Below are 14,564 nucleotides of genomic sequence, written 5' to 3' on the forward strand. Positions count from 1 at the left end.
GAATATACTTCTTAAGAACTGTAGTTACCTGATTCATTCCTAACATTAAGGATTCCATAAATGCTAGCAGGGGGAAACCAGCCTCAACTGGGAATTTAAGATTTACCAAGTCTAAGTTGACCTGGCTAAGTAGAACAACATACACTTATACACTTAAAAAGAAGGTTGCTGTCCTCTCTTTGGTCCGTACGTCCAAAATGACAAAGAAAAGAAGGAACAACGGTCGTGCCAAAAGGGCCGCGGCCATGTGCAGCCTATTCGCTGCACTAACTGTGCCCGTGCGTGCCCAGGACAAGGCCATTAAGAAATTTGTCATTCGAAACATAGTGGAGGCCGCAGCGGTTAGGGACATTTCTGAAGCGAGCGTCTTTGATGCCTATGTGCTTCCCAAGCTGTATGTGAGCTACATTACTGTGTGAGTTGTGCAATTCACAGCAAAGTAGTCAGGAATCGATCTCGTGAAGCCCGCAAGGACCGAACACCCCCTCCCCGATTTAGACCTGCGGTGCTGCCCCACGTCCCCCACCAAAGCCCATGTAAGGAGCTGAGTCCTTAAAGACTGAGACAGACTATTCTCTGGAGAAAAATAAAATGGAAATTGTACTTAAAAAAAAAAAAAAAAAAAAAAAAAAAAAAAAAAGAAGGTTGCTTAGAGATTAGTAAAGAAAAGATAGAACAACTGGATGAGTTACAGAAAGCGAGCAATTATACATTTGCATTAAAGTATATTTTCTTTCTATTTAACCTAGACTAAGAACTATGCTAATGATATATTTCAAATTATAAATAAAATATCACCTATAGCCTGAGAGAGAGGAAAGGGAAAGAGGCTGGAAGGATGGAATACTTGAGGGAGAAGGGAAAGTGAGCATAGACTAGGTCAAAGGCAATGAGATCCTGCTAGAGGTCATGGAAGGTAACATCAAGCCCTACAATACCAATGCCCTTAACCCAGTAAAATTGAGAAATGTCAAAAATCTTACAGAGTTTCTGTTTGTAAGCTGAAAATCAGGGAATAATCAGTGTATCCTATCACACTGCCCTTTATGATTTAGTAGAAGTCACCCTCCATTATACATTTGAGGATTGTGTGGTGCAGTGATTAATGATGTAGTACTTCCTGGTGGTCCCTCATAGGCACTACCATAGTTGTGTCTTTGGCAGCATGCAGAGGCATCACATGCATCAGCATTTGGTTTAGAATAGATGTCCCACTTTTACGGGAAAGTTAGGAGGTATAATCCTTACTGAAAAATAGAATATGAAAGATCATTAGGCTTTGAGGTAAAAAGGAACTATTCAAATTGCAGAATGTTGTCAAATCTATTGCACTATTTCTTAGATCCAAGGCCTAAGAGCAAACATTTTGGGGGAGAAGCTCTCCTTCTTTTGTAGCAGGACCGGCAGTCCCTCCACCCACCCACCCACCTATCACCAGTTAGTTTTGGGAGGTCCATTGTTACAACCTGCATAGCTAGAACCTTGTATTTCACAGAGTTCTAAAAGAAAAGAAAGGAAAAGAGAGGGAGGGAGATAAAAGAAAGGAAAGATGCAAGGAAGGAAGGAAGGAAGGAAGGAAGGAAGGAAGAGAGGGAGGGAGGAAGAGAGGGAGGGAGGAAGAGAGGGAGGGAGGGAGGGAGGGGAAAAAATAACAGTACATGTGTGGGTCAATTGTCTGCTACTTATATTCAAATAAATGGGATTAATGGGGAAAGGAAGACACTGTGCGAGTGTCAGCAGAGGTAATTTTCCACAGAACAGAGTCAGGAGGGGAGAAACGCTCAGGGGCAGTTGTCTGTGGCCGCAACCCTGATGGAAGCACTGTGTGGGCAGCGGGGTGCTCTGCTGACCAAGCCAGTCCAGAGAATAACAGGCAGCTGGTGAGCCTCTGCCAGCCAGCAGCAGCAGCAGGTAGAGACCCAGAGCCAGAGCCCCTGAAGAGTTAGCGATCATTCATCTTCACTGGTGTGTCAGCGCATTTTCAGCCGTATCCACCACAGTGATGAGCTGACTTTTCACACACTGTCAACTTGCGGTCACATGCATACATATACTTCCCCACTCTCTATTCAAATACTGATCTCCAGAGGGGTCAAAATCATGGAATGAGAGTATAAGAATACATTGCATTCATAGTAATTTTTCCCTGAGCTGGTGGAAGCATTCCTTTCTCATTCATCTAGTTCTCCACATATTCTAGCACTGTGTCTGTCAAAGATCCATACTACCTCAGTCGGTATAACCAAGTAATGCCCTGTATATCTTTTTCTTCATCCTTGGGCTAAGCATTGCCTTATCTAATGTTTTGAATACATTAATCCAATGGCACAATGTATGAGCAAGGATTCGGCTCCCTAGTCTTTGTCAGACAGGGGGATATGCATGACATGGATGAAAACTTGGACTTCAAGTGATGCCAAGACAAGTTCCACCATCTGCATAAGTAACATAACAGACTGTGTTTCCAGACTGATAACTAAAATTCACCCACAAAGGTGATAGGTGTATCTTGTTTCATGCTCTTGTTGAGTTAGATTTAAAATAACGGACATGGAGGAAGAAAGGGGGATGGGTGATAATTTAAATGTTGTCACTTCTTATTAAGTGAGTGCAATGTATGCTGCAGTATGCACTGTGCTAAATGTTTCACATACATGATCTGATTTTTAAAAATTATATTTTTGTGTCAGAAATGGGTCTTGCTATGTTGCCCAGGCTGGAATGCAGTGTCTATTCATAGGCATGATTCCACTGCTGATGAGCATAGGAGTTTTGATCTGCTCCATTTCAGACCTGGGCCAGTTCGACCCTCCTTAGGCAACCTGTTGGTCCCCGACTTCTGGGAGGCCACCTTATGAAATTTAGTGCGACACCCAACCAGCATAGCACACTGCAGCCCAGAACTCCTGAGCTAAAGCAATCTTCCCACTTCAACCTCCTGAGTAGCTAGGACTACAGGCATGCATCACAACAACCCTACTATGTACTTGTGTTTCTCCATTACATAGAAAAGTTAAGTGACCAGTGCAACTAAGTAAGGCTGAGCTTGAGATTTAAATTCATGTAGTCTATTTCGAGAGTCCAGGCCCTAAATCAACACGTTATCTGCATTTGTGTATGCGGGCATAAATATTAGGAGATGTATCTTGTAAGTTAGGAAGTGAGCAGAATCTATTTGTTTTTCTCCTTTTTTCACTCAAGGAGGTCTTTCCACTGTCTTTATACTGCTCCATCCCTTCCCACCCAACGGCACTGCTTGTGTTGCCTCCCACTTCCGTTTTCATTAACCCCCAGTAGCCTGCTACCACCAGGTTAGTTCAGTGATTGACTTCTCTTTGGCATGTTGACGTTCCCAGTGAATATTCCAGCCTAGTAGTCAGCGTTTGGTCTAGGAGGAGAATAAGGAGGAGAATTTTCCCACACATTAAAGAACAATCCCACTGATTGATTACCTTGTGCCTTGGAGAAATGCATGGATTATAAAGGTCTTTTGAGGCTTTTGAGTACAAAAGAATAAAAATACAAAAATAAAAAATAAAAAATCTACACTGGGCTTTGCTGCATCCACGTGTAGGAGGTGTTTTTAATTTTCTTTTTAAACTTTAAAATATCATTAAGTTGTAAAGCCGTAGTTGACTACATTTCAAGTACTACCAGAGTAATCCAGCGCTAGAGGGAGTCTTTATAATGAGGGCCTCCCCGTTTTCTTTAAAAAGCATTTTGTTATCGGATAGACTTGCTGTTTAAACATACAGCATTTGATGATGCTAGTCAAGACTTGGCAAAGCCTAGGCCAAACACAGTGGGTCAAGCCTGTAATCCCAGCTGAGGCTGAGGGGGGTGGATTTCTTGAGTTCAGGAGTTCGAGACCAGCCTGGGCAACATGGCAAAACCCCATCTCTACCAAAACTACAAAAAAATTATCCAGGTATGGTGGCGTGCACCCGTGGTCCCACCTACTCAGGAGGCTGAAGTGGGAGGATTGTTTGAGCCTGGGAGGCAGAAGGCAGTGAGCCAAGATCAGGCCACTGCACTCTAACCTGGTTAACAGAGTGAAGATTTGGCAAAGCGTTTTAACCAGCTACTTTAAGATGCCACACAATAAAACAGCTTGAGCTGCTATTTACCGACATGTAGTTTGAAACACTAGATGCAAACTCCTTAAATGGGTTGTCTGTGGATACATTTCTCCTCCCCTCGCCCACCCACTTAGCAGGTAAGAAACCAAAGCTCAGAGTTAAGAGACCTTGCTAAGAGCCATATCATATAGTACTAGGGCCAACCTTATAGTTCTGTTCCCACTATCTCCCAATCAGCTGCTAAGCATGTTATCCTCCTCAAGTAGCAGCAGCCAAAGGAGAAGTGCATAGCACCAAGGGTTCTGCCCTCCCTTACTTTTGAAAATCAAAAGTTGGAAAATTTCTTTTTCCTTATAAAGTGGTATTTACTTCACTTTACACTCTTACAGGATCCTGCAAACCCTAGCATAAAACAGCAGCAGAACAATGCTCAAAGAATAAGAATGAAAACTGGGAAAGAGAAGCATCTAAGGAAAGATACGTGAATAGGATGGAATTAAGAGAAAGAGAATAACTAATGGGGCGTGATAGGCCTAAGACGATGATAACAAGGTGGAGCTAAGACAGTGATAATAAGCTGAGAAGCAGTTGAAAGGCACTGAAAGGAGGGTGGGTGAGATGGTTTAGCAATATAAATGGTCATGTGGAAATAAGGGCAGAGTGCATTTACCCAGCTGTGAACAGCATGATGAGAAAATATTAAACTGAGTCATTTTAACAGTCTGAATAATAATAGTAATAATAAAAATAAAATTCAGTAGAAAGAGTATAATATGGGACAGTGGTCTCCAACTGCTACATAAATGCTAAAAGCAGTTTAGCTATTTATTTGCAAAGCTGGAAACTTAATACCAAATAACCAGTGGAGGCTTAAACCATTTTTCTACTTGACACTTGTGTAACTAACATACAATTGTTAGTTGTTGCTGTTGACTTGCTTCATCTTAATGGACTTAGGAAACTTTCATATTTAAGTGACAACTTCAGCCAAGTTAGAGAAAAGCTGACTCTGCAAGGAGACTGAGTTTTCTCAGTGTCCGGATGTATCCAGTGCCCAAAGTCCAGGTAAAATCTACTCTTTTTAAGCATATGGCACAAGATGATAGGCTATCAGATTTGAATATGCACATATGCTTTTCTCATTGTGGTTTTGATTTTTGTTGATTTTCATTTTCCATTGGTCTTTATTTAATCAAGCCGCTAGGAGAAACACAGAAAAGTGTGCAATAATTATGTTACACTATCATATAATTTTGGAGTTAGCAAATAATACATCATATCCCTAATATTCCATTCTATATTTCTGAAAGAGCCTCAGAAGAGGATTTAAGCTTAGGTCTTTCATGAGATAAATGAAGGCCACCCTAAATTCTGAACTCTGTCAGTACATTCTATTTATGGTCAGTAGCTTATGTATGGGACTATCAGATACTTTTAAGCTAAGACCTCAGTGTTCAAAAGAAAAGTACTTCTTATTATACTCAACAGGATGCATCACCAAGCAAATTTGATTGGTTGATCAAATTTCAGGTGAGATTGTATTATAAAAAGAGGGGGAATTAAGGAATAGACTAAAAATAAAATTATATCATGCTAAGAAATGTATTACCTTGACATTACTCCTCTACTTGGTATCAGTAATGTGGAAGTAAAAACCTGAGGGAAAAGTTGAGCTAGTATTGCCCACAGTAAATTCTTCAAATGCTTGGCTAAAACTCATGTGAACTATAGGGCTTGGAGAGAGGAAAGAAATCTGTAGCTGACACATGTTCATCTGTCATGAGCTAAAGAGACGAGAACCAAGACCAAGATGTATCACCTGAATTTGATCACGATTATAAATACCCTCAACTTCAACTCTCTAAAAGATCTAAAATCTTGATGGTGGGTTTTTTCCAGTAGGATTCTGTATGTAGGGTTGCCACAATCTGATATTGTCCTCCTACACTAGCTAAACTTTTTAAACGCTCTGCATTTTTAATTTTGTTAATAAATTTCTTTGATAGTTTAATATTAATAGGAAGTACAGAGAAATGTTTTGTGAGAGATATGATCCTGTAAGCATGGAAATTCATCTGTTGTATAATTGTTTGAATAACTAAACATGAGAAAAAAATATATATATATAATATTTAAAATCTCCATGATGATTACTATTTTTTCCCCTTTAGAACGTGTTTTACCCACAATCCCCCACCCCATTCAAGGTCAGTATGATTTTTATCACTGTAGCTCTCTTCCTGGGTCATTCTCCATCACCTTTAACATGCAAAACACACAAAGGGGGGAAAACACATTCATAAAACTCACATACAGTGTAAATCATTTTTTTCCCTTAAACCTTTTTAGAAAAGCCAATTAGTTGCTTCCAACACCAGTTGAATAGGCATGGAACAAGACTATTATCTGACTCATCTTCAAACTGGTCAGTAGCTGTGAAGGCAATACTAAACTCAGCAAGCAATTTTTTCCTACAGTCAATATTTATTACAAGTAACTAGGAACTCACCTATTTGGGACCCAGCCAGTTAAATTCTCTAGCCACAAAAATACCGATTCTCTGACTGACTACCCTCATGGTTGAAAGTCTATACAATCCAAATCTGAAGTCATTGGTATTACTTGTAAAAATTAATGTATATGCTGCTAAAGGTTAATCAACTCAACCGGATTATAACAAAGATGTTATTTTTTCTTAAAATCATGGCCAGTTCATGGGTTTTTTTTCTGTCCTTTTAAATATACCTGTCTTAGAAAACACAAATGAAAAAACAAGATAATCATTCTGAATTCCTTTTCATAAACTTTCTATGCACTTAAATTAAATTTTGCCTCCTACATTGTATTTAGATGCAAGGTGCAGGCACAACTTTCTAGCTTAAGGCTATTTAAAGGGAAATTGGCAAATAAAACAATATAAAAAATCTGAATCGAAACCAACCTACCATTGAAATTAAATTCCAGAAAAGTGATTTGCAAATAGCACTCAAAGACCTGAGAAAAAACGGAAACTAGGCCATGCGGGGCCTAGCGTGGAAAAAATAAATCCAATTAAGCAAGATTATCATACACACTATAAAGGCAATGTGCTCAGAATTAAAGGTAGAAGGCTGCTGTTTTATAAGTTTGAAGATGAATCATGTTTCATTAACATTTGTCCAAACTATAAATTCTTGCAAACTTGTGTGTATTCAGTGTCAATAATGCAATGTTTTGCATGTATATGCATTCACATATGCAAATGTATTTTAATTATTTTTGAACTAAGGATTGCAAGGTTTCAAGGATTAACAAGACAGCTTAATAAGGGTTATTATCAAATTTTAAAAAGAGGACAAACTATTTTTAGTGTGAAAGCTTAGAACTCCGTTGAATTAAAAAAAAAAAAAAACTTTCCTAAAACAATGAAATCTGTTTCTAATCCAGCCACTAAAAATAAGACTGTTAAAATGTGCCTGTTTTTCAGACTCGACATGATACTTACTGTTAATGGAAAATATCCCATTTTGAATTCCTGACATGCCACAATTATTTTAACACATTTATGTTCTAGTGTTGCTGCAGAGATTGACACCACTTTATCATGTTGCCATCTTGCAAATATCCTGATACGAAAAACACACACATATGCATTTGTACCATTGGATAGCATTTTCAAAGAGGTCATGCCCCATCTGAGATGAGCTTTGTATAGTATCACTGTGACTCTAGTTATCCTTTGTGAGAGCAGTTCTGCAGCCACCAACTCAAATATTTATCTGATCACGCATTATGATATATGTAACTTTAAACAAAGTGAAGCCAGACACCGTTCACAAAGGGCAGCTGTCGGATACTGAAAAACAGTCTGGACTAGGGATGGAGCATGAGGGATTTTGTTGAACTTCATATTTCCCACAAACTGAACTGTTGATTGGAGAATGACCCTAGTTTGATTTTTACATTGTAGGTAGACTGTAGTTAGCTTTCTTAGATTCGATAGTTTTTAGAGAATATAGTTTATCTTATACTAATACTTTGGTCCTCTGCTAGTGGAAATTGAAAAGCTGTTCATTAAGACTTGGGATGGCTGGCGTGAGAGTTTGCTATACAAAGATAGTCCCCTCTTAAGTTTTCTGTTCTTTACAAGGACTTTAACTTCCTAGGGATTGAATCACTTTTCTTCTTGTCTTTCCAATCGAGGTTAACCCAAGTGAAATGCAACTTCCCATTGAAAGAAACACTAACAATAGGATGCTTACGCCTTTTTATGGTGCCAATTAAGTACCCAAATATCTATGAGAAGCATGCCTCACTGTGGTCATAGCTATAATGCAAGGTATCTTCATTTAATTGAATATCATATATTGTCACTATCTTTGTGAACTCTTAAATTTCATTCCTAAAATATCAATTGTCTCTTAGAAATTGGTTGATGTAAAATAGCCTAAAATTTTTAAGACAATTAATTTCCTTAAGGTGCTTTGAAAGTGGGTGTTTCAAAAGTTACAAAGATTTTTTTTCTGCCTTCCCGTTATAAAAAGGAGAACTTTCTTTCCTAATTTCCAACCTCACAAAGATATATGTTTCATTTCAGCTGCTTTATTGTTAATATCTCTCATTGGAGGATCTTCCCTCCTATCCCCACTTTACATGGCTCATCAAACTGACTGGGGATGCACAGCAGAGTCGCAGCAGGAATGCAGTCCTAAACCCCTTCAAGCTGTGATTAAACAAAAACAAGGCTCAATAAATCAAATGCATTTCCCTTGGGTTTCCTTCATCATATTGCTTGATTTTCTGCAGCGATAATAATAATACTGGAATTCCACCAATGGGTAATTTATATTGGCTGTGGCCAATCAGAAATTTCCGAATGTCCTTCCCCCATCTGCCAAAAACAAAACAAAATATAAAAACAGTTTGCTTCCCTGCTCCTTTGCTTAAAAGATGTAAATAAAATAGTGTTTTATCCTTGATCTGTTTCTGATAGGTGTTTTCTTCCATTAATTTTAATTTAGCTTTATTTATTCTGAAATGAGTCCTGAATTGCATAAATTTGCATAAATACCTCCGACTATATTGCTGCAGAAAATCCACTGAATTGCAAAATGAGGAAAGAGTCAGCTCTCAATGTCTGGGGGAACTTTTCTCACTTTGTGAGGCTGACATTGTTTCCTGAGGTTTCTGGGTACTGAGCAATGGTACTAGGTTTCTGGGTACGAGGCACAATGATCAGTTTACTTGTGCCTAGCTCTTCTTCGTAATGGAAGTGCGCCCAGAGACACTCTCACATTGAGGACCATAGGTTCAGAATGAAGTGTTGAAAACGCCTCCGAAAATTAAAAAGAAGTGAAACAAGGGGCAAGGACAAGGGCAAACAACCGTTTTGTTTATGTAACGCTCAAGCGAAAAATGCCCTTGAGCGTGGGGCTCTCCGGACTCAATCAGCCTATCCCTTTCTGATCACTGCCACTTTGAAACAAAACAAAACAAATTCTGGAATGTGTCTCACTTGTTTGCCTCCCATCTGATTATTTATCCCAAGTGAACAGCCTTTCCATTCACTAACCCCGTGTGGCAAGTGGGTTTGGGAAATGTTGAGATTATCTTCCAGGTTCAGGCATGGCACCAGGTTTGTGCACAGCTGCTTGCCATTCCATCCCTGTTTTTCCATTGATCAAACGCATTGCACATGGCTGGGTTTGCATGATTAATACAGCTGTCCAAAGCTTTTTCAGAAAACAAAACAAACCCCCCCCCTCCAAAAATTCAAGTTTCGAAAGAAATTAAAATCCAAACCACAAACAAGCGAGGCTTGCAGAAATCTGAAGTCGGCCTGGCATGTCTTCTCCCTAAGGGAGACTGATGTTCCTACAGGCAGGCCTGGCATCAGAACAGCTATATCCTAACTACAGTCAGAGGAGTGGGTACACCCGCCCTCACCTGGCATTCCCAGGAATAGGTTCTTGAAATCAAATTCCAAAAAGATGAGAGGTAAAATGGGAGAAAATTTTTGAACATATCCCATGCTGTGAAGATCACTGAATAATTTCCAGTTTCATTTATTTTCTGTAGAATACCATCCTTAGTATTAAAAAGAAAAAGCTTCTTTTCAGCTCCTTAATACAACAGTATTTTTCTTTGTTTAATAATGGTGGTAATAATAATAATAACAATAGTTAACATACATAATGGCCTTCTAATGTACCATTAGAGTTTTAAGGGCTTTTGCCTATATTAACTCCCAAAACCCTGAGAAAGAGACGTGCAACTTTCTCCCACACTTTTTAATGATCAAAGGACACCTAAATTTCAACCTACCCCTTGTTGCACCCAGGCACATAGACAAATCTATAGTATATTAATAATCACCCTTATGTATACATTCATGTTCATTAGATATGCATCTTTCCAATGAATTTTAAATGTTCATGTAATTTGTTTTATGTATTACAATGCTTATAACACTCAGTTACTTTAACGTCTACACAGTTTTACAAAATCTATTTTCAATATGCTTAGCACAGTGAGCACACACTTATGCCCAAGTTACACAGATTTATATGAAAGCATTCATCTTTTAAAAACATGAGCAGAGCTATCTGGCATCGGCACATCTAATTTCACACACTTATTCAGGTTGATTTACATATATACCTCTATTAATCATGGATAATTACTAGCATTGTTCCTGTAATTCAGTGTTTCCAACTGTGAAATGGGAAAGAAATTATATTTTTCATGCCTACAAGCTCAAAGTGGTATTTTAAATAATATACAAAAGAGAGCTTCAAGTTCCTAGAAAGGCATATTGAATTTAAAATAATCATATTCAGATACACATGTGTCCTATAATTTTTCAAAGCACTGATATTGGCAAGTATACTCATATCATATTGCACGAACATAAGCTAGATATAAGTTCAATGTGCTCTTATTATATTTTGATGTATTATGGATTCTAAGGATTTCTGAAATCCCCACACTGCTAAAGTTTTAATGTAGAAGCATCCTAAGGCCAAATAAAAAATATTTTTCATTATTTTCTTACCAATATCATAATATTGCATTTAAGAAGAGCTGCAAAATTGCACAGTTCCTTGTTGTGTGGCACACACATATACACTCACACACTTTCAGCGGATGCCCTTCATACATATTACCACATAACTGCCAAACCATTAGCCTAAAGGACCTGCCCTTTTTGCTGGTCAAGGGTATAAAGTATGTCCTAGGAAGGATTTCCCTTCTTAAATACTTCTCTCCTTCCCACTGGCTGGCAGAAACAAGGGTTTTGTTTCTACAAATAGAATTTAGGCAGCCATGTCAGCACCAATTTACAACAAAATAATTGGCTCTGATTAATACACATGAAAATTATTGAGTTGACCTTCATACCTCATTCCCTGGCTCCTTTATGGGAACAATAGTCTGATTTCCTTCTGATTTTCTTTACTGGTTAGAGACTCAAGTGGGATAATTGTACCAATATTTCATGTGGAATCAATAGTTCACTCATCAATCCAATGATTTTGACACCATGTAATAGGTGAGGTTTTCTCCCCATTTCTATGTCTTATCTCCCCCCACCTCTTTACTCTTCCTTCTACTCTGTTTCCTAAACGGTTGTTCTCTCCCCTGCTAAAAGTTTCTATCAAGAATAAATCCAAAATTTATTCACACCATTATTTAAATGTTCAACAAGGGCTTGGAAGTGTTATTTCTCTCAAAATTTACATTTAGCTTCAAGCTAAATGACTAAAAATCCTACAGAGTCAATTTAAAGATAGGAGAATGTTTAGTCCTAGAACTCCTTCCTAATGCCTTTTCCTGCTTTTCGGCTCTGGATCTGCCTGTACCAGTCAGCCTTTCCCGGTTATCTCCCTGTCCTTAATGCCTTGCTGTGCTATGTAGATGTCTAGAGCCAGCAGGGATTTGAAAATGAGTATTTTTTTTTTTTTTTCAAAAAATCCAAGCTTCCACTAAATTTTAATTTGACAGAAATATTGCTCTTCTATGAGCTTTATAGAAAAAAAAAATTTCAAAGTAACAGTTACATTTGGGGATTAGGTTTAAGTAATTGGCAGTCTTGTCTTTTTAATTAAAAGGAATAAAGCTGCCTAAGAAGAGCTCAATGAGATTTGCAGCAGAAAATGTTGGCATGCTGCCCCAAAGGGTGAGAAGACCAGGATCTTGATGGACAGAAAACTGACATAGGCTCCTCTGGTCTTTAGAGTGCACGGCAGCACTGCTTGCTCTCAAGTCTACCTCATGTGCCAGTTAGCATGAGCATAGCAGTCAACTGTGAGAAACATTGCTGTATGTAGACAGGAAGGAAGTCCTTCCTTTGGGAACTGAGTTCTGGGTTCAGAGACTCTATGGAGCGAAAGTCCTTTTTAAAAAGTGATAGTACATAGAGGAAACAAACAAAAAAACAACAGCAAAGAAACTGCTCCAAGTATTAAATCATCAAGATAGTCCCAGCCCCTGAAAAATGTCTTATCATAACCCAAAAAGTATAAACCTTAATTTTAATCTCTTCCTTGGCTCCTTTCTCTACATTTTCCACCGTATTTACCAGGCATTACCTATGCATGTTCTCTTTGACATCTTTCAAACAAAACCAAAGAAAAAGTTTTGATAGTATTGACATTCACTTCTAAACACTGATTACTAGCCATGCAAGCACCACTAAGCCATTATCCCATCTACCTGGAGAAAGCATCAACTTCTGAAGAGGCAACGTACAAATTAAGCTTAGTAACAATTTCCCTTATACAGTCATTCCAGCCTCATGATATTCTTTCATCATCACAAGTTATTTGTAGGTATTAAACTAAACAAGCACCTTTATGGGGAAAAAAATCAGTGTAAGAGATCCCACCTTACACCTCCCCTTGTATACTGCTGTGAAGAAATACACCTGCCAAGTAAGAACACAGCATGGCATAATGAGTTTGGAATTCCAATTCAAGGTTTTCCTACGTACTAAGATGTATGATGGGAGTAGGCAGACTACTCACTAGGACTCCACAGAGAATGTCAGCTTATATCCACCACAGATCAGTCGGGGAGAGACCTTACAAGTCATTTATCATGCTTCCTAATTGGACCCTGGGGAGCCAAGCACTGCCATAGTTTACTCTACAGTTTCGCTTATCACTGAGCTGATTGTAAGAGAAAATGCTTCCCACATCTCTGTAACACATATGTATGATTAGCACCCAGACATTACCACTAACATAGTATCTTTACTGTCAATCACAGCTAATAGTTCATTCTACTTTTTATCTGCCCCATACTCGCAATAAAGATTCTGACTTAAGCACCCACCTTCTAAATCTCGGAATCTCAGTATGACTTTTTTTAACGGCCTAAAAAACCTAAAAAGACATTTGGGGGCAATAGTAGCATCCTGTAGGGAAAAAAAAGCAGTAGAAGGTAGCCATACCTTGGCCGAGTGTCCATTCTGTTTACCATCCCATGCTCTTTAGCTCACACAGCAGCAAGCATTCCCAGCCATGTTTTATGTTGGAAACTTGCTTGGCCATTCTACAATGATTTTTCAACTATATGTGTGGGTTTTGTATGAGTTGGAAGCTGGGGATGTTTGGAGAGCAGAAATAGCTAGAAACAAAACAAACCAAACAAAATGAAACCAAGCAGTAACTTGCACTTCTCTGTTGAATGGCAAGCTAGTGTAACTTGGGAAATGTGTTTTCTTTTCCTCCCTTGAGTTCCAGAACACAGGTAAGTTTATCGCTGACAGCTGTTAAGTGCAGCAGTGCTAAAAGAAAACAACAACAAAAAGACGGAATGATCCCATTCATTGGAGACTAGTCTTCCGTTGGGGAATCAATCTTCCCATTCTAACTCGTAAATAGTAGGATTTTTTGTTCTGTATTTAGATGTACTCTCCACTTGCTCTTGCCTTTGCTTTGTAGAGTTTCTTTTAGAGGTCACGTTTTCTTTTCATTATGATTTCTAATCATTAGGAGCACAAGAAAGAGGTTTCATTCTTGATAGGCAGTTAAAACTCATTTTTTGGCACAGATTAAGTTAACGTGACATGCTCCATATCTAGATGACACCATTCATTTACTCAAAGAAATATCTCAGTATTTGCTCTGAGCTGGGTTTTGGGGATGACAAAGGAGAATGAAGCAGGTACAGCTTCTGCACTAAGAGGGTTTACAGATCAAATGGAGAAGAAGCACTTAATGAACTAAGCAACCACAGTAAACTTTAAGTCCATGTGAAGATAACTATGAGGTGTTTGGGGAGAACAAACCAGGGCACATTAGCTAGTCTGGGCTGGTCAGGGAAGACTTCCAGGTCAAAGTGAAGTTTAAAAGACAGAAAGAGGAGAATCGGGGGAAGAGAAGGACAACCCAGTACCTGCAAAGGTCCAGAATCCAGAAAGAACTTAACTCACAGTGATCCACTATAAAGCCTAATACATTTTTTAAATCTAGAAAAATAATAGTTTTTACCTAATAGTTT

At 38.5% G+C, this 14,564-nt stretch overlaps 1 protein-coding gene across 2 annotated transcripts in view; it reads left to right on the forward strand.

The window, feature by feature from the left end:
• LSAMP (limbic system associated membrane protein) overlaps positions 1–14,564 on the forward strand; it is a 664,124-nt gene that overhangs the window by 625,389 nt on the left and 24,171 nt on the right. Inside the window, exon 7 of one of the 2 annotated variants that reach the window (XM_033211182.1) lies at positions 6,251–6,286. The exons of the other annotated variant lie outside the window; for it this stretch is intronic. Within the exon in view, the coding sequence (XP_033067073.1) occupies positions 6,251–6,286 (36 nt within the window). The remainder of the gene's footprint in view (positions 1–6,250; positions 6,287–14,564) is intronic. 2 annotated transcript variants of the gene reach the window in all.

The sequence above is a fragment of the Trachypithecus francoisi genome, unplaced genomic scaffold (genome assembly GCF_009764315.1).
Source record: "Trachypithecus francoisi isolate TF-2019V2 unplaced genomic scaffold, Tfra_2.0 Lachesis_group0, whole genome shotgun sequence".
Lineage (NCBI taxonomy): Eukaryota > Metazoa > Chordata > Mammalia > Primates > Cercopithecidae > Trachypithecus > Trachypithecus francoisi.